General features: G+C 42.8%; 1 protein-coding gene across 1 annotated transcript; it reads right to left on the bottom strand.

Annotated features, from left to right (window-relative positions):
- Positions 1 to 27: 27 nt before the first annotated feature.
- Positions 28 to 15,755, bottom strand: LOC138113162 (glycerol-3-phosphate dehydrogenase 1-like protein). The gene is given in 9 exon segments (XM_069021150.1): positions 28 to 2,136; positions 3,556 to 3,662; positions 3,811 to 4,044; positions 4,976 to 5,088; positions 6,734 to 6,872; positions 8,087 to 8,227; positions 10,067 to 10,244; positions 15,335 to 15,545; positions 15,548 to 15,755. Coding segments are annotated over 9 exon segments (1,428 nt in total). The 3' UTR covers positions 28 to 2,039.
- Between the last annotated feature and the right edge of the window lie 8,278 nt (positions 15,756 to 24,033).

Raw genomic sequence — 24,033 nt, 5'->3', positions numbered from 1 at the left:
AACGTTGAAAAATGACATTATATCAAGTCTGCATATTGATCACTTTATTAAACTGTTATTTGATACACTTTGAATGTAAAATATTCTATGTTATTATTCACTCATACATGACTTATGAGAAATTCAGCCTGATGGTGAAGGAAGGAGGTTCCTGGATTCTCTATCTCATCCTCATATATTTGGTACTTCAAAACTGTGCAATATGTAAGTATTTTTCCACTTGAAGATGTTAATTCCCTGCTTTGTGTGAAGGATTTGGCCACAATTCCCATTTTAGTGGAAGGAATGTTGGTGTTCCTCTGCAGAGCCCCAAGCTGTTGGCTGTGACTGGAATCTGAGCAGGAGGAGCTGAGCTACCTTTGCTGCTGTTCAGCAGGATCAGGGATGCTGCAGCTGCTGGTTTTGGTACCTGAGCTAGCTTTGCTAACTGTGAGACTGAGATTTTAAAATATATTTGTAATTACAATACATTACTATATATATATATATTACTCTGGTAAATGTGAAAGACCTATCATTCCTCTAAAATGAGTTGAAATTATTTTCTAATTAGCTCATTTTTTTTCCTCTAAGCGATATAACAGTAAGTACATAGGTTTAAAAAACTTGCCTTCCTCTCTGCTATTTCAGAAAATCAGATAAAGCACAGCAAAAGTAGGTTACTCTTCCTTTTTGTTTGCCTCCTTTCAAAAGGGTATTAAAGCTTATAAAATGTGCCACTGTTCATTTTGTAGATGGTTTTAACTCTGAAAAACATCAGGTACATAAAGCTACCCAAGTACAGCTATAAGGTTTAAAAACTTCAGTGTTTCTAAAATGTATGCCACTGGTAGCACAGTAAAAAAACCCTGGTCTATGAACCCAGTTTGTGTTTAAAATTCAGAACTAGATGGAGATCTCTCTCCTGGAGTGTAAGATGTGCTGTTTGAACAGGATCAGGACATGACTGCAGTCTGGAAAGGCATGGGGAGCTGCACTGGTGTCAGACCAGTGGAGTTTCCCAGTGCAGCTGAAATGCAGCCTGGTTTGAAATGCCAGTTTACAGGAGTTCTGTGCGTCTGTAGCGGTCGTGTCCATACGTGTGTAAAAAGTCAAGTATCACAGAGGGTTTGTCACCCTTACTTGTTGCCCCCTCAAAATATCAGCAACTGCACGAGCTGTAAGCTGAACCCTGGATACATCTCCCTGTCAACCTCCATTTCTCCCCTCTCAGCTGGTACCAATTAATGACGAGGATTTGCTGAGAAATTCTGATGCTAACAAAATTTCTTTGGTTATTCCAGATTTTTTTTTCCCCTGTATTTTAAAGGAATGCAGTAAGTTTAGTGAAGGTCAGATTACTACTGAGGATTCCTAGTGTCCAGATTTGAAACAAACAATACGCCCATCCCAAACCTCTTCTCCTTTTCCCCCACCCCTGAAACTTTTATTTATACATCTGATGAACATTTGTGTGTGTCTGAGCACAGTAATAGTACCTGTTTTTCCAAAGAAGCTTATACTGGGAAATAAAGGAAGGCCTAAATGTCACAAAATACAAAACATTATTTGTGTTTGAGGGGAATTATGGAAACTTGACATTTGCCCATGTGATTGCATCTAACTGCTCTTGAATTTTTTTTTATTATTATTATTATTTATCTATTTGGATTAGTTCTTTGATTTTTCTGCTTTTTGTGCCATTCTGTAAGTAACAGTAGGCAAAATGTTGAGGTTTACATGAGCTATTGAGTTCTGTTGTGGAAATTACAAGGTTACAAGGGGAACTGCTTTCAGTCAACAAGAAAAGAATTACTGGGAAGTACCCATGTTACTAACTCAAATCAAATACTGTTAAGTTTTACATTTGTTTCCTATTCCTTAGATATAATGTTGAAATTAAAGGCAGATTTTTTTATCCCCAGGACAAGGGGAATGAAATACATTCTTTGCTGCTTTTACAGCAAGTGTGACATGACCTGTTTCTTTGCTTCAATTGCCAGGGAGTGGACAGAAGTCCCAGGAAGGTGAGAATTCAGCCAGGCGAGGAGAAGGGATCTCTACATGTGCTCTGGGTGGTTCTGCAGGCATATGATGAAATCCTGGATTGATTGACCCTCGTAGCAGATCTTGTAGACTGTTGTAAATAATGGAAACCTGAAAGAAGCATGTAGTAATTAAAATAGTTTATAAAGTTTACATACACATTTCTATTCCATTTTAATGGAAAGAATTTTTTTTTTGTTTTGTTGAAAGTGGAAAAATTTTGTCTCTCTTTACAATATAATTTTAGCTTGGAGGTGCCTTTACTGGAAGACTACATAGGGCAATGAAGAGGGTCTAAAGAGAGGCAAATCATGGGAGCAACAGCAGGAAAAGCTGTTTTGGAGACAGAAATCCTATCCAGTATTTTTTATTTAAAAACAATCTTGAATTGCATATCCTCTTTTCCTGCTGTGTGCAAAATGGATATTATTTGCAGTCATTACTGGGATTTAAAGGACTAAAAAGAATGAAAGTGTCTAATGATTTTCTTTTCTTGGCTTAAAGGATTCTTTTCCTTTTACAAGCTGTCTTAGTCATTTATGTGGTAAAAAATGAGTCCACTGAATGACTTGGAGCTGAGCATGTAACCAAATGCAATTATAGGATAATTATTAGATCAAGCTGTGATTTAAAGCTACTGTCAAAATGAGCTTTCCTTTTCTCTCTCATTTTTGAAAGATAATACCACTTGAATCTTCTGTATCTGCTCCAATTCTAGTAAGTTTTTAATTCATTTAGCAATGTTTGACTTCTCAGTACTGCTGATGTATGAGAGGGAATGAGATGGAGGGAAGTTTAGCTTTTCTGTTGTGTAAGTTGAAGCAAAGATTTGAAATGATAATCTTACATCATCCCAATTAGAAGTACTTTTTACCTCAGCAGTATTTGTGGCACTAAAGCATTGATATCAGCACATGTTACCTGTTCAATGCATGTAAAAATCTTTGATTACAAATATGATCCTGAAATTTGTACTGAGCTAACCAAGTTCAGGTTTGCACCTAGAGCAGGACTGCTGCAAGCTGCAGTGGTGGTATACTGAGAACAAGAAACCCTTTGGCCCATAAATCATGTCTGCAAGTTGATTCTGTGTATGGCCTTCAATGTTGTTTGAGGGATGAGGATGTCTAGGAGGCTTCTTTACATTATAATTTCTTTTTTTTCCGTTGTATGGGCCATTCATTTAACAGTTGGTGATGATCTCTTCTTCCAACTCAGAATATTCTGTGACTGTTTTCCTTGCTGTTCCAATATGTGATCTCACATTGCTCTGTCTTCTATTAGGTACTAACAGTATCCCCTGAACCCACTCTGTCTGTGGCTTGTTTCTTCTAATACTGCTCAGCCTTCATCCCATTCAACTGGCCCTGGCAATGAGGAGTCAGGCCAGGCTCTAGCAGTGGCCCAAGGTGTAGAAAACAGTTGTTGCAGAAATGAACAAGATAATTAAACAGGAGTACTGTTAAAGAGGTTATGAATCACTCATAATTTGCTGTTGATTTAGTTGTTTTTTTAAATCAAAGCACTTACTTATTAAGCATATTTTTCTGTTTCAGAATCTTGTAGACTTCGGCTGAGGTCTGAGGACCTTGCAGCTTTTGTCCATTCAGCATCTCATTTTCCAGCTCCTCAATGGACTAGAAGAGAGAAGACCAATTACTTGGATCAGAGGGGATACTGCTGTGATACCACCAATTATCAAGAAGGTAAACAAAATAATGATGCCTTTGTAAAACACAGAAGGACTTCTTCATGCATTAGAGGAAAATATTTCAAAATCCTCACTTTTCCTGTGCGAGCAAAGGCTTCCGCTACTTTTCTGTTGCGTCCCCCGTAGCAGGTGGTGATGAGATCAGCGACCCCACAGCTTTCCAAAAAGGTGGCTATTGACACTGGTCCCTTGCAGAACATCTTGGCAAAGGCCACCATCTCCATGAGGCCCAGGCGTATCACTGCTGCCTTGGTGTTGTCACCAAAACTCAGTCCATCGCAGAACCCCGCGCCCACCGCCACGATGTTCTAAAAATTGGCCAGTGCAAAATACAGGGGAGGGAGGGAAATGGTCAGCCAAGGTGTGCAGCTCATCAGTGTGCACCAAGCTCTAAGGAACCCCCACAAATCTGTCTTCATTGGAACAAGGGTCAATTTCCTATGGCCATGAGTTTATCTTATAAAAAACCAGGTCAGATAATGTCAAACAAAAGTCACTGGACTTCTATAAGATTTTTATAAAAGTATCTACTGTTACTCCCATGGGCAAAAGCCAAGCAGCTTGTTTTATACACTAATATTGTCACCACGTAGCATGTATGCAATGTGTCTTGTTTTTCTGCTAGTTCCAAGTTGGATCTCACTGACCTTTCTATTTAACTATTTTAAATATCCCACACAGAGTCATACCTTTCTAAGTTTTCTGTGTGGGTCTCTGATTTGAGCAGGCATGGATTCTATGTAGATGCTGCAGTAAATCAAATTTTAGGCTGACCTACAAACATCAGTAGAACTGCCTTTGTCTACAGCTCTAAACAAATCTGTCAGGATCCTAAATATCATCACAGCTCCTCTCCACTGTTCTGCACACTTCCCTTCCCACCTTCCAGTTCCCAGCTCCTAAATAAGTCCCTAAATAAGTGTAGTTCACTGTATATGAATAATATGCCACCTAGTGCTACCATTGGCATGTTTGCTCCAGACCTGTATATACCCCAGTGCAAATGTTTATTTTTTTAGGTTTTTTTTAGCAAAGGCAAAACCAAACCAATGATTTCAAAAAGAGCAATGATTTATCACAAAGCAGAAAAAAACCTCTCTCCCATCTGTCCCTGCCACCAGTTTTAGTCTGTGGCCAGAGCATGGTGACAGGACTCAAATTAGACCCCATGGCTTACAGAGGACTCAGGTGAGGTTCGAATTTGGCCCTAATAAAACATATTGGCTTAGAAACACTCACTTTCAAGGCTCCGCAAAGCTCCACTGTATCAGAGTCAGGCACCACAGTAATCCTGAAATTGGGGGTCTGCATTAGTTCTTTAAAGATTTCCCCTTGTGTTTCACTTTTGCACCCTGTGGGAAGGAAGGATGAAAGTTAGAGCATTTTTACAATATTTCAGTGCATACAATTAACCTGAAATAAGGTTCCAGGGACCACTTCAGCTTTTGTGATCCCAGTCCCAGGGTGTTGCTAAACCAGAGATTTGTGCAACAGCAGGTCCTGCTGCTCGATGCCAGTGTTAAGTGTAGGCATCTCCAGGGCACTGATCAACATTGCTTAGTGACACTTTGAAGAGCTTAAAAGTGGATACCCCCTAATGAATCTTTCTGCCTGAGAAAGCTTGTACAACCACAGACCTTGCAAAAGACATTATTTACAAACCATTTCCTGCAGGACAGTGGTATAATTTCTGCTTTGAATATGTAAACCTGTGTCACTGCTAAGTGCTATTATGGGGCACATATGACTATTGCCCAATTAATTCCCAGTTACAGGGGTATCCACAGATGATGAAATTGAAGGTTGGCACTGCTAAAACCTTTTTCCTACCAATTCTACAGAGGTCATGTATCATGTTGTTACGGTGCTCAGCCAAGGAGAGCCCTTAGTGCTAAGGGGACTGAGGTTTGCCTTGGCCCAGAGAGCCCAGGGCCAGCTGGGCAAAAGACCTTTGAATGGAGTTTCACTTAAGTTTTGTGCAAGGTAGCTTGGTTTCCTTCAGGGGGAGCTCAGCTGTGAGTTTTACTAGCCTGGGACACCACACTCTGGTAGCTGGGACGTTTCTCGCCATCTCATGAGAAACTTTAGGTTTGCTTCTTGTTCTTCACAATACCGTTTCTCTTTGAGGTGGCTGTTTCTGGACTATGTGGCTTTCCATGAGGACAAAGGTAAGGGGCAAAGCTCTTTGCACAGTCATCATCACAGCATGGCTGCAAACCAGGCTAGCAGAAGTTAAATTCCCCCCATCAGAATTAACATAGCTCAAGTCTCCTCCTAGTCATGTCTAGTCCCATTTGTGCCTAGTTGCTCTTCCAGTAAATAATGCCCAGCTGGTACAGTTTGCACCATTACTGTAACATTTGCAAGGCAAAGGAACATTATTGCAACACAGTTTATTTTTCTTTTGCCTTCCCTAGCTATGGAAGTATGTAACTTTAATTTTGACTGACTTTAAAAATCTCTGAGTTTTAAAAACTACTGGATGAACTTGCCAAATTAGGTCAGACCCAGTCCTAGGAGGATCTGAGGCTGTGTCTTGGCAAGCAGTTCAAATGGGAGGGAGGAACAGAATGTTTCTGGCTTTTCTTTTCCAAACAAAGAAATCTGAAGATGGAGAAATACACCTCTGGGAGTGTGAGCACATACGAGCTTCTGATTACACTTCTCTATCTAGACTGTATAGTGTATCAACTGCTGATGTGCTCTGTGTTGAGCTCTGCAGACACAAAAGGTGGCCCATACCAACTCCTACAGAAACAGGATTAAGATGTGATATTTTCAATGGATTAAATTAGCTCTCAACACTAAAACCCACTGTCAGTTTGAATCTGACTCTTTCAGCACTGAACTCTCAGAAAATAATCCTGGCTCCCTGAAGGAGCTCAGCAGGCACTGCTCCATTCAGGAACCACCTGGCACCAGTCACATGCCCCTGATTCTTCCAGAGGTTATCCTGCTGCCTAGCCCCAGCTTTAATTGGCTCTTTGCAATAGTTACCAATGGTGGTTTCACAGAACTTCTCATCAGCCACTTCTTTGGCTATGTTGGCCCCCATCAGCACACTGATCTCTATTTTCAGTTGCTCTCGAATGAGGTCAGAGATGAGCTTCAGGCCATCAGGACCCTCATCAATCCCCTGAAAAGATGATAGTCAAACCCAGGGTATTAGAATAGGAAAATGACAGCAGCAGAGCACTGGTAAAGCAGAAAGTGTTCTATTGCCTGCAGCTCTCTGGTTTTAATTTGAAAAAAAAGGGTCTTATAATCACTAGTCTTAGCCATTAATACAAATACTCTGGGTTTGTACTTTGGCAACTGCAAATTCAAGGCAAGCTCAGGGACAAGGGGTGACAGTCAAGGTAATCCTGCAAGAGGCCTCACATCCAGTGGTGCTGTCCTGAGGCTTTCTTTCTTTGATGTTGTATTTTTCCTTTCTGTTAAATTTCTGTAGTTCAGGATCAGAGCTTTAAAATTAAGTCTATAAGAAGTAGCTTTTTTGCAAGATCTAAGTATTAATCAGAGTGCTTTTTTGGTGTTAAGGAGTATTCTGAAGTCTCTTGGGTTTTTTTAAGATAAAGTTGCAGAAATTTCCTTCCTCTCCCACCTTTCTCTGTCCCGCTTACTGTTGCTTATGAGATCATTTTTATAGAGGGGAAGAGCTGATATTGAAGTCTGTAAACTTGAATTACATTTCTCTCATTAAAATTTTAAGTGGGATATCTCCTGTAATGCAATCAAAAGAAGAAGTGATAAGACTATATTCCTATGCTTTGCCTCTGGCTTTTAGTTTGACAATCTCTTAAAATATTAATTCCTTTTAAGATTAAGATAATCTGGTACCTCTCTAACCTTAAGAAGAGATTCCTCAGTTCCTGCCAAATTGAAATTGCTTCAGTTTTGCAAAATCATTAATGTTATTATGCCATTTTAATGCTGCCAAGAGCAGCTTTAGTGTGTACTTGGAAGAGGCACTTTGACTCCGAGTTCCCAGTTAAGAGTTAACTGAGGCTGTACTCTGCTGAGTATTTTTTCTGGCAGCAGCACCAGATCTTTATGCATCCCTCCCTCTACTCATTTTCACCTCAATGCTGGTCCAAGTGGGAACTGATCCAGACTAAACATGACTGGCAAGGACAGATACTCTTAGCCTGGATAGGTTGCCCCATCCTTCCCTCTCCATGGCCATGAGAGCAGCAGAAGGGCTGGCAAAGCTGGGCAGGTTGTAACTCTTGCAGAAAGAAATGCTCATGTTTATGCAGAGCATGCAGCTGAGGGCTGCAGCTCCTACCCTTAAGTTGGAGCTGTTTATGTACTCCATATTGATTGGGTTCTGTGTAGACAACAACTTACCTTGATCAGGGAAATCCCAAATGTCCCAGGTTTTATCTGTCCTGCAATCTGCTCACAGATTCGTCCGATAAATTGATGTGGCAGAACAAACACTAAAATATCTGCCCCGTTTGCTGCTTCAGCCACGTCTGGCACAGCCACCTGGGACAAGAGTGACAACCAAAATGAGCCTAAGTTAGGAACCCTCAGTCCTTGCATGACACCATCATACCAAAGACATGGCATATGCAATGAAAATGTCCTTAATTTTAGCTGGCCCTGTGGCATAGCTGCCAGCTCTCCATGTGAGCAGCTACAGATCTCTCCTGAAATATCCAAAGCAGCTGAACTGTTTTAGGGTTGGAATTTTTATAATTTTTTTTTATAATGTAACCCTGTGTGGATAGTCTGTGGAAGATTATATACTTTATAAATTTGCAGTGTCCTGGGAAGCCCCTTTGCTAGTTCAGCTTCATTATCTGATTTCTGATGATAACTGACCAACCCCATATGGTTCTTCTGGAATGAGTGGTAGCACTGGGGAGCACAGGAGAAAACCAGGGTGGTGAGACAGAGGCTCTTCTGGAAGTCTTCAGTTTCCATAGGTCACCAGCTGAGTTACTGAGGAGTAAACTATATCAAAAGGCAGAGATTATCATCATCTTTGGGCAGGTATGTGTCTTTGTTTTAAATATACAGTAATTTTCCCAAGAGTTACAAAAACCTATGCAACATGCTTAAAGACTACCTAGCTGTATCTTCCTCCAAATGCTGGCATTGCTCAGAACAATAATTCAAGCCAGGCTACAGAGGCAACAGCAAGTGAACTTGAGCCTGCTAGAAGCAGTTTACAATAGGAGAAAACGTCACTCTTGGATGCAGCCTTGGAGCACACACCCTTAAGCAAGTGGGATTCCCAGCAAGAAAATCAGAGCTGCTGCCAGCCAGGCTGCTTCTCTGGGAAAACAGCAAAGTGGGAGCAGGGCAGAGGCTGGCAGCACTGCACAGGCTGTGCTCCTGTCTCTCTATAATGCTGCAGAGCAATGCAAGGAAAAGCTGAGCTTGTTTGGGTTTTTTTTTCTCAGTTGGAAATGGTCTGAGGATTTCTGCTGGTGAAGCCTCAGGCTTTGCTCTAGACAGTGTGAGGCTGGCCTCAAGGGGTGATGACAAACCTGTTGGTCTGCAAGAGGGCTGTAAAAATAGCAGTGAGAAGTCAGTTGTAACTCAGGAGAACTGTGTGCCAAGTTCAAACACCAGGAGTGCAAATGTGCAATCACAGCACAAAATGGAATACTAAATATAACCACTCCCCAAGCAAGGAGACCTACCACATGCAGCATTTTAACTTCCCTTTAAAACTGCAACTGTTCCAAAAATGTGGCACTACTCACAAAACAGTAGCATTTGGCAAAATCTTGAACAGCCAACCCCCCTCACCTCACTTGCTTCAGTAGCAGTAAATTATCTAAGATGATTAATTTGAGATGTGTAACTTGGTATTTTAAATGTCCATGAAAATAAATACCTTATATTTTTTGATGGAATTTACAGCATTATTAACTACAGCTATCCTGAAATCACCCATGAGCTCATAGCTCATAATTCATCTCCTTGTAAGCCCCAGCCTGTGCTTTTGATACCTTTTTCAGAAGAAAGGAGAACAGTAGCTTTGCCTGTTTTTCCAGAAGATGCTGTGAGTTTGAAATATCTCAGCTCTGTGTAGACAGATCTCTGCCTGCCATTTCTAGAGTTGTGCTGATCTCTGCCAGGGAGGAGGATGGTGTGATACCAGCACAGACACAGTTGGTGTTTGAAGTTGCTCGTGACATATGAGACAAGCAGAAATCACAGGATTATATTCCAGGGAGTTATAATGGAGTGAGTTAGGTGACAAATCAGAACAAAGCAGTGAATTGCTTCCTATTTTTTTTTTTTCAGATGTTGCCTCCCTTATAAAAAAATTAAACAAATTCAGTGATTTTTAATTTTTTTTCAACTTACCACATTGTGGGGTATCTTGTATCCAGGCAGATATTTAACATTTTCATGTTCCTGATTGATGATTTCTGAGAGTTTTCTTCCATTAATGATCTCTTCAAAGACCCACATCTTGACAGTGGGATCAAATCTGTTGGAATTCTGGACATTTTGGCCAATGATTCTTGCTATGGCTGATCCCCTTTAGAAATAAAAAAAATTAAATAACTAAAAGGGAAAAAGTACTTTTATTGTGAATTGGAAACACAAGTTACTTTAAACATCATAACTCATAAAAAGCCTGTGCTATAAAGCTGTCTAGGTGCTTGTGACATTTATCAGAAAGCTTTATCCACTACCCTCCATCAAGAGCCCCTCAAGTTTAAAAACAGAGACAGTAGAACAGGGGGAAAATATAATTGCAATAATGGATCTGAAGTAATATCAAAGGTTATAGAGCAGGAGTGTGATGTACCATCAACAGCACTAAAAATACATTACCTGAGATTAAAATCTCTCTTGGTCCTCAGATCATTCTGGTTTTTGTCAAGATCAATAAATGTAAAATAATCCAGGTGGTAAATGAGTGCTGAGCAATCTTGCTGTGATAGTCTTTGTGCATCTCATGTAAAATAGATGCATCCCACTTTCCTATCCATAACCAAACACTTGCAATAAGGATTTTACATAAGAGCTAAATCCTTGGAAAAAAAACAAACAACCCTTCAAGCTGGTGGTTTCTCTTTACTTATTGTTCTAATTAGCACTGTAACAGGACCTGAGGATATTTTAACCATCCAGTTTACTCATCTTGAGTCATGTTGAGCATTTTTAATTTCAGGTCAGACAATAGCTCTATTTCCCCATCATCACTGCAGCCTTTCAAGCACTCACACGGTGGGGAGAATTAAAAATCCCACAGAAAATATTGGAAGTATTGCTAATGCTCTTTAAATTATTTGGGCAAGAGGGGTGATTATTTTTACTCCTCTCTTCCTTCTCTCCATTTTAATGCTACTTTGATCTCTCAAGCATTGGCCATTTTATTAATACAAGTGAAAGAGAAGCCCCAGTTGCAGCACTCTTGTCCTCTGACCCACTTGTAACAAGGAGCATGAATAGGATTTAGGTGTGTTACGTGTTCTGGAACTGATAAAGTTCTTGGAGATATCAAAGACAAAGTCCAGGTAGGTCTGTGCTGTTAATGATTCAAAGGGAAACCACATTGTAACTGACACTCCTCGGCTTACCCATATTTTTCATGTAACAGGTTTACATAAGGTTAAATTGCTCAATAACTAATAAGGTCTTCTAAATAGGTAATTAAGGTCTTAATCTTTAATGATAAAGAACCCCCGCTGAGATGAGGTTTCACTTTACTCACTGTTGGTTATATGCTCTATTCTGAGCTGCTGTAGTGCTTTTTTATTTAGTAATTTAGTTTGGGGTTTTTTGGTTGGTTTGTGGTTTTTGTTTCATTTTGTAAGGGATGATTTGGTTTGGTCCTTTACAATATTTAGAGAAATGTTTTAAGGGTGAACCTTTACTGTAAGAGTTCTGCTGTTTTGAAAGAAAGGCATGCAGTTATATCATACATTCATATTATTTATAAAATTGCTTATATTCTGGTTCTCTTGCCCTGCTATCAACAGAAAGCACATTCAAAGCTTGAGCTGAGGATGAATTTTGGCTCCATACAAGAAGTATGTATTAATAAGAAGAAGGTTTGGTTTTTTCATAAACTTTAGATATAAATTCATTGTCTGGGTTGTCCAGCACAACCCACATGATGACCTTAGACCTCAAGCCTACCCATAAAAATAACTTTCCTAGCTAAGTACCAAGAACATACGATTTTCTGTTGGAAGATGCAGGCTCTAGCTCTAATCCCTGAAATCCTGAATGGGACTTGCAACTCTCAGTAGATAAATCTGATCTTCTGGCAGAGCTGTCATTGCCATTGTGCTTGGATACTGCCCCCCAAATCTTTACCTATATATAAGTTATCAGTGAAGGCATCTCAGGCAAAAAAGTAGCTCCACTAATAGTAGTATTTTCCTTTGGTTTCTCTTTAGATGAATGAAAATTTGGGGGAGAAAGGATTTAATGTTTAAAAGGCATTGAGCAGTCATCAGGGAAAATACCTTGCCACAAAACCATCAAACTGTTCAAAACCTGATGCTCACTCTGTTTTATTCAGTCCATTTAGAATTCAGTCACTGCTGGTCAGCCTCAGGAAGATGAACAGCTTTTTCTGTGAAGGCAGTGTTTGGTAACTACACAGGCTTGGCAAAAGAGGGCTGTTTCTGCAAGCAAAACCAAGGATACTCACACAAAGATTTTATCATGATTTGTTTTATTTTTTCCAAAAACCAATTCAGTGAAGATTAATGGAAGGTAAAGAACTCCACTTAGATAATTTTAAAAAGCAAGTGAAAATTGCCAATCAGATATTTTTCCCAATTGTGTTAATTCATGTTGGAAGGGATCTACATATGGCTAAGGGGGAAAAAAAAAGCTCTATCTTTATACAGAATAATGTAAATAAGACCCATTATTTACATCTGTGAATATGAAACTGTTTGTAGCATACATCAGATCTGGTGAAAAATAGAGCTTAGTGGAGCCTAGGAAGCAGCTGGTCTCTTCCCTCTGTAAAGGGTAGGCAAATATAGTTATGCCATTCCTAATAGCTTTTCTGAGGAGATCTTAAAGACCTCAGTGGTTGCAGTTCTCCTCTGTTCCCCAATTAGCCCATCCCAGGACTTTGCTATCCTTAACATAGAAAGATCCCCCTCAAGTTTAACCCAAGTGTTTCTTACCACAGTTAAGCCCATTTCTGTTCAAGAAGGGTGGAATATTGTTGTTCTCCTTTAGATGCTTGAAGATTATGTCTTTTTTCAATCTCAGCCAACCACCCAAGTTTTTAAAAGTTATAGTATTGCTCAGATTGGAAGGGACTGTGAGAGGCCTCCCATGTGGGAACATCACTGAGTTTAGATGGGTTGCTCAGGGCTTTATTCAGTTGAGTCTTGAAAACTCCCTAATGACCACCTCCTCTCTGGGCAACCTGCCCCAATGCTTTATTGTTCTCATAGAGATTTTTCGTTTCTCCTCTTTATATATTGAGTCAGAACCTTCTCTGGTTCAATTTATGACCACTGGCTCTTGCTTTCCTTCCATGCACCTCCATAAAAAAGCCTGGCTATCTGTCCATGTTGAAGACCAGAACCCAGTTCAAGCTAGATCTTTGCTGAGAACTGCGCAGTCCAAATGAATCTAAGACTGGGAGAGCTTTTGAATACTGAGGGGCCAGGCAGTGAATTAAACCTCTGTTTTAAAAAGCAGATAACTGAACCATGATTAATGTAAACACAAATCCTCCTGCACCTACTGGCAACCACAAAATGCAGTGCAGCACTTGCTCCGCTCAACCATATCACTCATGAGCCCCCTGGCAGTGTTGACTTAGCAAGTCCCCGTGACCTGCTGAACTTCTGCAGCTGACATGAGCTTTTGCAACATTGCTGTGTCACGTGTCAACCACAATTCTGAGCTGCAGGAAAGCCTCAAGAGCCCAGATCTGAACTGCCACCCAAATATTCATGAGGAACATAAGAAAAAAAATGTTTGCCAAAGGTAAACATTGTATTTCTCTGTAGCACTAAAACAACCTGTTCTGCCACCAAGGCTATGAATAGATGTGATTCAAACATCAGAGCACAATGTTTATGTCCTCCCTGAGGATTTTAAAGTTGATGTATATGGTAGGAAGCAAGAGATAGGGCCCAGGCAGACAGGCAGAATGAGTAAGTAGATGATATTGAATGGGCTGGGATCTCAGTATCTCTGTGGTATAGCTCTTTCCAAGTTTGTAGGTGCATGTGGAAAACCAGAACTTTCTCAAGTACAGATCTGAATACAACTAAGTGACTTTAAATGATGTCTCAGGGGAAAGGGACAGCCTGGGAAAAGCAGGAGGTCCGTGCTTGAGGATGCAGCAAGAGAATGACAAAGGTTGTGACTGTGGGCTGACCAAATGTTAAAAAAAATTGACTCCCAAACATGCAGTCATGACTGTTGATGGCTTGGAAGGGACAATGAGCTGCCTGCACAGGCAGGTGAGGGAAGAGAAAGTGGCAGGGACAGGGATGCCTTCCCTGAAATGACATGGTGAAAGCAGCAGTCGAGGAAACAAATGATGGAGCCAGAGAAAGCCAGAAGTGTGATAGTGAGGTCCAGAAGACTTGGCTGTGCAGTTCCATGTGAAAGGCTGTATCTGAGAGATGTCATGCACAAAGAGAATGCATGTTTTTACAAGGCAGGAAGGCAGAGAGCTGTGCTTTTACTCTGCTGTGTTCTCAGCAGCTCACAAGTAACCACTCCCTCGCTTACTGACTCTTCTAGCATTCCTTCCAGCTAGCTGTCAGATATTTTTTAAATCTTCAGGAGCTTGCTCTCCTTGTACAAAAACAATCACCAGAACTACCTGGAGGCTGGGTTTGCTAATCCCAAATGCATGCACATGCATGTTGGTCTGTTTGTTTGTGCTCAGAGTACAGAAAGCGTAAGAAAAGTAAGATGCAAAGTCCTGTGAGATGGGTTTACTGGTCTTACTGGGGTCTGTCAGACTCAAGGAGCGCTGGAGACCCACACTTTTGTCCAGGCTAGAAAGGACTGAGCAGCAGCAAACATATTCTTAAGAATGAGGATAAATAGGAGACATGAACACAATGCTGTGCCTGCACCAAGCTGCAAAAGGACACACTGAGGAGGATGGAAGTGAAAGGTGCCAATACATCGTGGCTTTAAAAGAAGCCTGTGCTCCGGTTCCTTCAGAGGAACACAAACAGCATCACCGCCCTCCTCACTGCTGAATGCTTCAACCTGAACTGCCGGGGCCCTGCCGCAGGCACACACCGCGACAGCTGCAGCTCCGGGCCTCTGGATTCCGTCGCCAGGCTTTGAGCGGCGCGCACACCTGGGGTGATTCGGAAGCCTCAAGGCTTTCCAGTTCTCCCTGACTGGTGCATCTCTCGGGGCCGCTGGTCCCTGCCCAGGCGCCCAGAAGCCGCGGCAGGACGGGGCCGGGGTCGCGGTTTCAGGACCATGGAGACGCTCCGCGCCCCGGCCCCGCCGCTCCCCGCACCGCACCTGTTGCGAAGCCCCCGGCCGCTGCGGCGGGAGGAAAAACCGAGGAAGGAAGGGGGGAAAGGGCAGAAATGGGGAAAGACATGAGGAAAAAATGGGAGGCGGGCAAAGAGAGAGCCCCCCCCGCGCTGCGGCACTCACCAGTTCCCCGAGCCGACGATGCAGACGCGGAGCGGCGGCATCCTGCGAGCTGCGTCCCGTCCGCGGGGCTCGGCTCGGCGGGCTCGGTCCCTCCCGCCCGCCAGCACCGCCCCTACCGCCCGGCCCGGCCCCTGGCCATGCGGGAAGGTCCGCCCCGGCCCCGCCTGCGGCCCCGCGGGATGCTCTGCGAGCGTCGGCTGGGAGCGGGGGATTCGGTGTCCTGGAAGGGGGAATGGGGAAAATGGTGCCATCTCCGAAATGTACGGGGATAAGGAGCTGCGTGGGGAAAGCGGGAAGCCGTGCGCTTCTCGTGGGGTGGTACCTTCCTGCCCACCGGCAGCCCCGAGGGTTTCGGTAGGGTGGGTAACGTGGCAGAGTCTGTGAGGGACACAAGCTGGCCCTTCGGGACAGTGAGGGACATCTCAAGGTCCCACCTGCCCTGCCCCACAAATAGTAATGGTTTAAATCCTTTGGTCACATAAGGAACACACCAAGAAAAGGCTATGAGTGCATTTGCAGAGCCAGATTCAGCTGATAAATCCTGAACTATATCACAGCTCTTAATATGGGACATCAAATAAGCGCTGTCTGCAAGGAAGGACAAAAAAGAGTGTTGGTCCTTTTCTCCTACATTGTTTAATCATGCATAACACCCTACAAATGACCACATTTTACCTCTCAGCACTCTAGTACACCCTGTCTCCTCTTCAAAGCATCCTTCTCTCTCATTTTTGAGCCAAAGTACTGCATTTGCCACCTTTCCTGCTCTTGGACTCCTGTTTCCCCTCATCCTGCTGTGCCCAGGCTCCCTTCTCTGCTGGGGGCCTGGGGGCTCAGCAGTGACCACATCTGCTGCCCTCGCCCCAGAGTTCGGCTCAGTGGGTTCCTGGCTCCATGAGATGTGGACACCTGACCCTGTGATTCCTAGAGGGAGGCTGGCTGCCAGCACTGGAGAAGCCTGTGGGTGTTTCTGGAGGTACACATATGTTCATCTCGCCTGCTGTCAGCTCCATTGGCTCAATTATTTGGTGCGTCCTCATAGTGATGACTGTTTGTGGACTTTACAAAAAAAACAGGGAAAAATCCTGCAAAATAATATTTTGAGAAAATAACCAGGATAGGTTGCTGTAAAGGAAGGTGTAGCTGGGACCCTGGGCATGTATGAAGCCTGATGGGGATTCTGCAAGATGATGCATTACCTGCAAGCACAATTAGAGCACAGCCAAGGCACAAGAGCCTTTCTCCAGTTCCAGGTACATTTCCTTCAGTATCCTGCTTGTTCACCATAATTTGCTTTTTCCTCTCTGTGTCCCTTCATTCTCTTCTCCCTTTAACTCACCTTTGCCTTGAATAGAAGATCTAAAGTGGAGGTGAAGAGTAGCCATCATCCTTCTTGCCCTGTTCCTCTGCTTGTTGCAAGCTCTTCTGTCCTGGTGAGTCCTCAGGCCCCAAGGGGGGGACACTCACTGAAGCACTGGCTTCTGCAACTGGTGCATTCCACAGAAAACGTCCCTGTTCTATATAATACACAAGTATTGTAAACTGTTTAGTGGGGTTTTTTTCTAAAACGTGGAAGATTTTAATTACAAAGAACTGTATTAGTTTGGTGGCCTCTGGACTGACTTATGTGGCCTCCACATTGCAGTTACAATGACCATTTGGTGGGTGCAGATAAACTGGCAGGGGATGAGCAGGCAGATGGATACTCTTGTGAAGAGCAAAGGACACAGTCTGGACTGTGAATGCACACATTAGCTTATCCATCTGTGACACTAATTGGCTGTGGAAGTCTATAACTTGTGCTGCTGCTGAGCTCTCTGGATTTGTGTGCTCACTGCTCCATGGAGATGGATAGGGAAGCATTCACTCCCCAAGGACCATTTCAGGTGGTCTGCAGGCAGTTTTAGCCGTCAGGTTCAGCTGTCAAGGCTGTCTCAGTGGCAGTGTTGTGTGAGGCCCTGAGAAATGGGTCCTTTGTCAGATTCCAGAGCCCCGGAGCCACAGAGCACACACTGGCGGGTGCTGACGACTGTTGTTTTATCAGGCAATGGGAAGGATCTCCTCTTTCCCATGGAGGCTTCATGTTTGTTTTTCACATAAGCCCGGGACTGCTAGCTCTGATGTGTGAGTCATTGGTACATAACAGACATAAAAGCTCAGTCTGCATAAAAGGGAGGCTGAAGATGACTCTCTGAAGGCCACCCCTACCCAAGCTCACCTGATCTTCCATACCTAATGGGTCATGCGCATGACCCAGAGATTACACAGCTGAACTGTTTTCCCCTGCAAACAGGAAAACCTCACTGTCAGTGCAGCAAAGCCAGGGCAGCAACAGGAGTTTTTGCTGAGCCAGGTGTGGCTCTTCCTATGGTGGCAATGCAGTCTTTGAACGTCCCAAAAAATGTGACTGAGAAATGCCGAACTCAATATCCCTCTTAAGACTGGTTAGAGGTTTTGCCCCCTCTTCTCCTACTGAGAAGCTGTTTTGAGACCATTACTCCTCTCACAGTGAGAGCCCTTTTTCCTGTTTCGTATCCAACTTGTGCCCATCTGCTCTAGCACAAGTCCTGTCTATAAATGTGAACAATTCTTCTTCCCTGGTGCTTCTTCTCCCTCTCTGCCTGACTAAAACCTCAAATGTATTTACAGAGAGGAATCAGATCCCACCTCACTGTTCCTTTTGCCAAGCTCAGCAAGACATACTCGCTTGGCTATTCCTCTGGTTATCTGGATGTCACTTCTTTGTACCTGTTCCAGGACGAATTCAGGCTTGCTGAGCACCGATAACCTGAATGATGCCCAAAAATTTCAGCTGAATTTTACCCAGTGTTTTTATCTATTTGTTTATTGTTCCTGCAAATACAGGGCTTGCTACGTATAAGACTCCATTTATCTTTCTAATAACTACACCACACACATGGTTCTTCCTCTTCTGTTGCTCATAGTGGATAAATTCTAATTTACAGCAGAAATGTTACCAATCTCTCAGTACATGTCCCTCTACTATATGCTGTTACATTTCTTCCCGTATCTGTTATTAGGGCATAATAATGATATAATTCTTCCTTTAGGATTTCCTCTCTATTGAAAATATCTCCTAACTTTGTTGTTAGCAATTTCACTACCTCACTCATAATTTTTTGCATCAAGCTAACTAATGAAATTACTCAGATTTAATGATTACTCCAGTCCTACAATTTTGCTCTCAGACCCATCAGCAGTTTTCACTCTCAATTCTGTTCTTTCATCATTTTATAGTGTTTATGTTAATCCTCATCTTCTTGAGTTTAACTAATGATTACCTAGGTAATACCAAATCAAATGCTTTACCAAAGTCCCGGTTGATAAGATTTATTATTTTTCATTTGTTCTGATATGCCATTATCTTATCAACGAAAGACATTGAGCTGGTCTACATATAATGTGCCTAATCTACACTTTAACGCATTTTCTGCTTCTGTTCATGTCTTTTTTTACTCATGGCTAACATTTGCTCTAAAAAGCCTAAAGATATCATTGATGGAGATTATTCAGTATTCAGAAGTGAAGGGTAAAGAGCCCTCAAGTTTTGTGGCTGTGTTACACAATAATTTCCATATCCACACCCTTTAGCCTCTTAAGTGTGCTGCTTCTGCTCTCTGGGGTTAGTTACATTTTTTTCTTTATGGAGTCTGAAGCAATATATTCCTTTAGCTTTTAGGTATCTGCCCTGCTGCTGTTGTGGGCAATGCTTTTCTTAATTTCCTTTGCAATCATGCAGTAAACCCTTTATGTCCTTGTTTTCTTTCCCTGTGCAGGTCTGGTTTGTTTGGATTTTGAGTTGTACCTTTAATTTGGATGTTTGAATGACAGTTTTTTCTGCATATCACTCCTGTCTCCTTTTTTTCACTAGATTCTCTGCATATTCCTGAGATGTCCTGCACTGTCTGCATCACAGTTCACATCCTATGCAAGCATCTGGAGCTACTGGTAATATTCAGCCTTATTTCGTCTGATCTCTTTGGAGAGAAGTAAGATTTAAGGAGCCTCTTCTGTCTTGTAACTGCTTGAAAGCAAAGCAGAATATGACTATTGCACTCCCTAGGGTGATGATCAGATAGCATTGCTCCTCAGCATCTTAACGAATGCAGGCTTTGGAGTTTAGGGAAAGTGGAGCTGAAAATTTAGGTTTGTTTTTTTCATTTTTCCAGGCCTTGTAGGCTGATGTCAGCAGGACTCACACATTCAGTTTTCTCATCTGTGAAGCTACAGGTAGAGTTAAGTTTGGGGTAGGTCTGGAGTTTAGAACAAGGGCTCCCAATATCAGCCTTGCTATGTGAGAGGAGCCCACCTGCTGTGAGTGTCCAGAGAAAGTTTCCCCTGGTTGGGGCCTGCAGGCCATTAAAAACCTATCACTTCAGCGCTACCCAAAATGTAAGTGCCATGCCTGACCTTCACCTTACACTAGACAGCCTGGTGGACTTCACTGGCATTGGGATTACTCAGATATCATGGGCCTTTTCATTTTCCTCTGGAAAATTTTTGCACCTAAGCTCTCCCTGAATTATGTTCTAAACAGACTTGCATGGTTTTAAATGCATATATAAACACTAAATTATTAAGCTTAATTACTTTTAATTATAGGTAGTAAATTATAGCCATTTATACTGAGGTAGCATATAATATCTCAAAAAGACTCTTCCAGGATATTAGGTACAAATAAACAATGTCACTTTGCATCCCTAAAAGCTGACAGCCTAAATTGCTTACAGATTTACAGCTTCCACATGGACTTCTTGCAGTGTGTTTTTATTCACTCATGGGATCTAGAAAACATATCAACAGTGAAGTTTTGACTCCACTCATTTCATTTAGTTGAATTTTCTGCTGCAGGTTCTGATCAGATTATATAGGAAAAACTTTTTTTTTTTCACACTTAAGTTAGTTCTCCAACATGGTAGTTGGCAGAAAATGAGACTGGATTTTAGCTCTATAGAAATCTACATAATTCCAAGCAATGTAAGGAATTCAAGCAGAACAGACTGAGAGGCCAATTGTAAACCATCTGTACTCTTTAGGGCTTTCTGTAATCCAACAGAGAAAGCTTTCAGAGAAAGGAGGAGCAACAGGACTATAGCAGAACTGAAAAATGCATTTGACAGAAGAGAAACAGTATTGGTAACTTAGAGTTAAATTTCTATAAAACAGATATCAAACCCCAGGCAACAGACCAACAAAGACTTTCCAGAATCCAAATATATGCACTCTGTAGCCAGCACAGGCTGCAATAAAAAGGAAGGATATAATCTGGAAATTAGGAAGTAAATCCTGAATTGGCTAGAGTGTGCAGGTAGAAGTAGAAGATCTGGTGATGAGAACAGCTCGGAATCAGTATCCCTCAAACAGAGCTCAAATGAAAACACAGCAGTCAAATTAGGGACGATGTAGGTTTGCCTTTAAAAATTACTAAGTGCTTTGGCTTGGTTTCCTAACTGAACTTGTTAACGTTGATACACCTGGAAATGGCACTTGTGACTGGGATAACAAGCACCAAAACATGATAATGGATATCTACAGCAGATGGAGAGATTCACATGTTGCCATAGAAACCATGCAGGAAAAGTGTGTAGGAGTAAAGCATGGGACAGAAAAGCATCTGGGAGAAAGGGCTGAGAGCTGAACTTACTCAACAGCTCTTAAGGTTAGATGACACATTAATAAAAACACAATAGTTTTTCAGGATATAGAGAATCACAGAGGAAAGGAGTCCTAACAGTGAGCTGCAGAACAGCTGAAGGCAGCAGTGCCATGTGCCATAGTGTGGGGCAGAAAAAGTCTCTAGAGAAAGGCTGGAGATGGCCATGAGATGGATGAAAAAGCTGGGAAGACCCTCAATCAGAACCACAGCACGTGCCCCCCTGTGCCTGATGAGCACACCCGGACCCAGGGGGGTGATAAGGGCATGTGCATTTCTTGGGCTCCTCTCGCAGCAGCAAGTCCATGGAAGGTAACCCAGCTTGGCTCATTCGGTGCCTGCTCACTCTCTCCCCTGCAGAGAACCTCTTGGGTGGTCCCCCAGTGCTTCAGAGCTGACTCCTCTGTGAGGGACTCACATGTGGCTACGTTTCCTGAAGAAATCAGGCCCTAAGCAGACAAATGTGTGGATTTAATTCCAGAATTCCCCACACAAAGAGCTTGGGAATATTCCAGGGGAATATCTGGAGCGAGCTCCTCTTTTACTCTGTTGGGGTGAATGACATGGCAGAAAAGATCTCGAACTCAGGGAGAGGAGTCACCCGGGGGTTGTTGAGGCAAGGCAGAAGGCAAACCCTTCCATGGTTCAGAAGAACCAAACAGAGGTGACAGGGTCCAGCTGCTGCCCTTTGTGCTAGAACAGCCTGCACTCAGCCACAGTGGCCTGTGAGGCAACACCCTGAGCTCCCTTCCTGCTCACAAGTTGGAGAGAAAAGGGCAGGGAGGCATCCCTGTGTGAGCAGGGTTTGAGCAAGCAGAGGGTTGGCACCTGGAAAAGACTCAGGACACACATCCAGCTGTCAGCAGCAGCTCCATCACACTGCCAGATTGAAGCCATGCATGCTGGGAAGGGATTCAAGGGCAGGAAAAGGGATTGAAACGTGGAGCTCATCAATGGTGTGGCTATGGAAATGTCTCAAACTCTGATTGTAACGTGGTTATCTCCTGCTGCTGCTACTGAGCTGCATCTCTAGAACAAGCTTTTTTAGTCTGTGTGGGGAGTTGGAAGTCCTCCAAGACAAATGCTCTGAGGGTTCCAGGTGGTGGGGCTGGGTGGTGGGCAGAACCAGTGGCTGTAGAGCTCTAAAAGATAAAAGGCAGTGTGAGTGTGTGATTGCAGTTTGCCAGTGCGGAGAGGGATGGGGCGGCGTGGGCTTCGCTCTCGTGTGGTGGCTGCAGAGCAGTGTTGCTTCTGACACTTTTGCAGCTCAGTGGCTGCATGATGAGGATGACAGCTCCAAGCTGTGGCAAGCTGCTCTGCACACAGAAGCATTAAAGAAAAATTACACAGGCAGCAACTCCAAAGAAGCCTCTCTGGAGGCAGATGCAGTCCTATCCTTCACTCCTGTTCTTCACTGAGTTCCCAGGACACAGTTGTTTCCTCAGAGGGTGTCTCACAGTGGGGAAGCTACTGGGATTACACTCCCAGCTTCCAGCCAGACCGAGCCCTTGCTGCTGCCCCAGTTTCCATTTCCACGTCAGGATTGTGTAGGGTTGAGGTAATGCTGGACCCCGGAGCATGACTCAGTATAAAGTCACACTGAGTGCTGCTCAAAGTGGTGCCAAATGTGAGTGTGAAGAACGTGAGTGGGTTGTGGACAGGGATGGAAACTTTGTAAGCAATGTAAGCTGCTGTCATGTATGAGTGTGTTGCTTTCAGCTGGACCTGCATTACAGCAGGATATGACGCATAGGGACTGATAGAGAAGAGCAAGGAAATTAGGGGATGACGGACAATGATTGAAAAAAGATTTTGACTCCTTAAGACTACAGAAGATTGGATGAATAACTGTTCAAAGCAAGCACCAGTACTTCATACATGTTAAATAGCAAAACCAGAGACCCAGGGACTCAGTGATGCCTCTAAAGCTCCAAAATTAAGACATTTTGTCAAAATATATTCACAGTGTGAAGTGCTCTGGTGGGTGAAATAGTTTGTGTTACATTTACCTGACCTTACTGGCCATTTTCACCTATGATCAGGAGAATACAGCTATGTGCTTAATGTGTTGAAGGAGAAAGGCTGTTTATTTTAACCAGATTCCCTTTCTTGTTCTTGTGTCATGGAATCTACAGTTTTATTAAGTAGGTATTGTTTATACTTAGTAAGAATAGGAAGTTCTTTCATGTTCATTATCCAGAAGAGACCAGACAGAAACGTTATTTCCCAGGCTCTTCATAAAGTATCAATTGCCTTGAGAAAGAATCTAACCCCGAGAACAATTGTACGATTAAAAAATGCAGATATGAAGCTCCATCAGCGACATTACTTTTCTGTCATTCCCTCATTGCCTGGCAGCTCCCCCAGTTCAGCAATGATTATGACAAGTGGCACTTCTCATGCAGTAAAAGCAGGCTGCACTTCTGACTTTCCTTTCCCAGGACTGATGTCATTCCCCCGTATGCCTGTAGAGGATGTAGTTCCCTTAGCAGACAGGAGCAGCAATAATTTTGTCTTCTGTGGCCCAGCTACCAGAGGCAGATCCAGATTTAAGACTGTTAAACTTGGTCTCATCCTAAGATACTTACTAAGTCAGGGAAAAAAGTCCTGAATTAGACCAACAAGAGAGTGATAAAAAACTTGTATTGTTATATATATTTTTTTTTTTTTTAAATTTGCACTTTTATTTTAAGATGCAGGTGATGAAAACTGTGCTGAAATTCAGAGCTTTTACTCTTTGAACTTTGCTGCTCTGAAGACACAATACTCGTCTGAAGAAATTCTAAGCATGTTAAATGGCTTTAAACTGAAAGAGAATAGGTTTAGATTAGATATTAGAAAGAAATTCTTGACTGAGAGAGTAGAGAGACCCTGGCAGAGGTTGTCCAGAGAAGCTGTGGATGCCCCATCCCCTGAAAGTGTCCAAGGCCAAGTTGGCTGGAACTCTGAGCAACCTGATCTAATGGAAGGTGTCCCTGCCCATGGCAGTGGGGTAGAAAAAGATACCTTTAAGGTTGCTTCTAAC

The sequence above is a fragment of the Aphelocoma coerulescens genome, chromosome 7 (genome assembly GCF_041296385.1).
Source record: "Aphelocoma coerulescens isolate FSJ_1873_10779 chromosome 7, UR_Acoe_1.0, whole genome shotgun sequence".
NCBI classification, from domain to species: domain Eukaryota; kingdom Metazoa; phylum Chordata; class Aves; order Passeriformes; family Corvidae; genus Aphelocoma; species Aphelocoma coerulescens.
The sequence above is the reverse complement of the archived record's forward strand: the minus strand, read 5'-3'. Positions and strand labels throughout refer to the sequence as shown.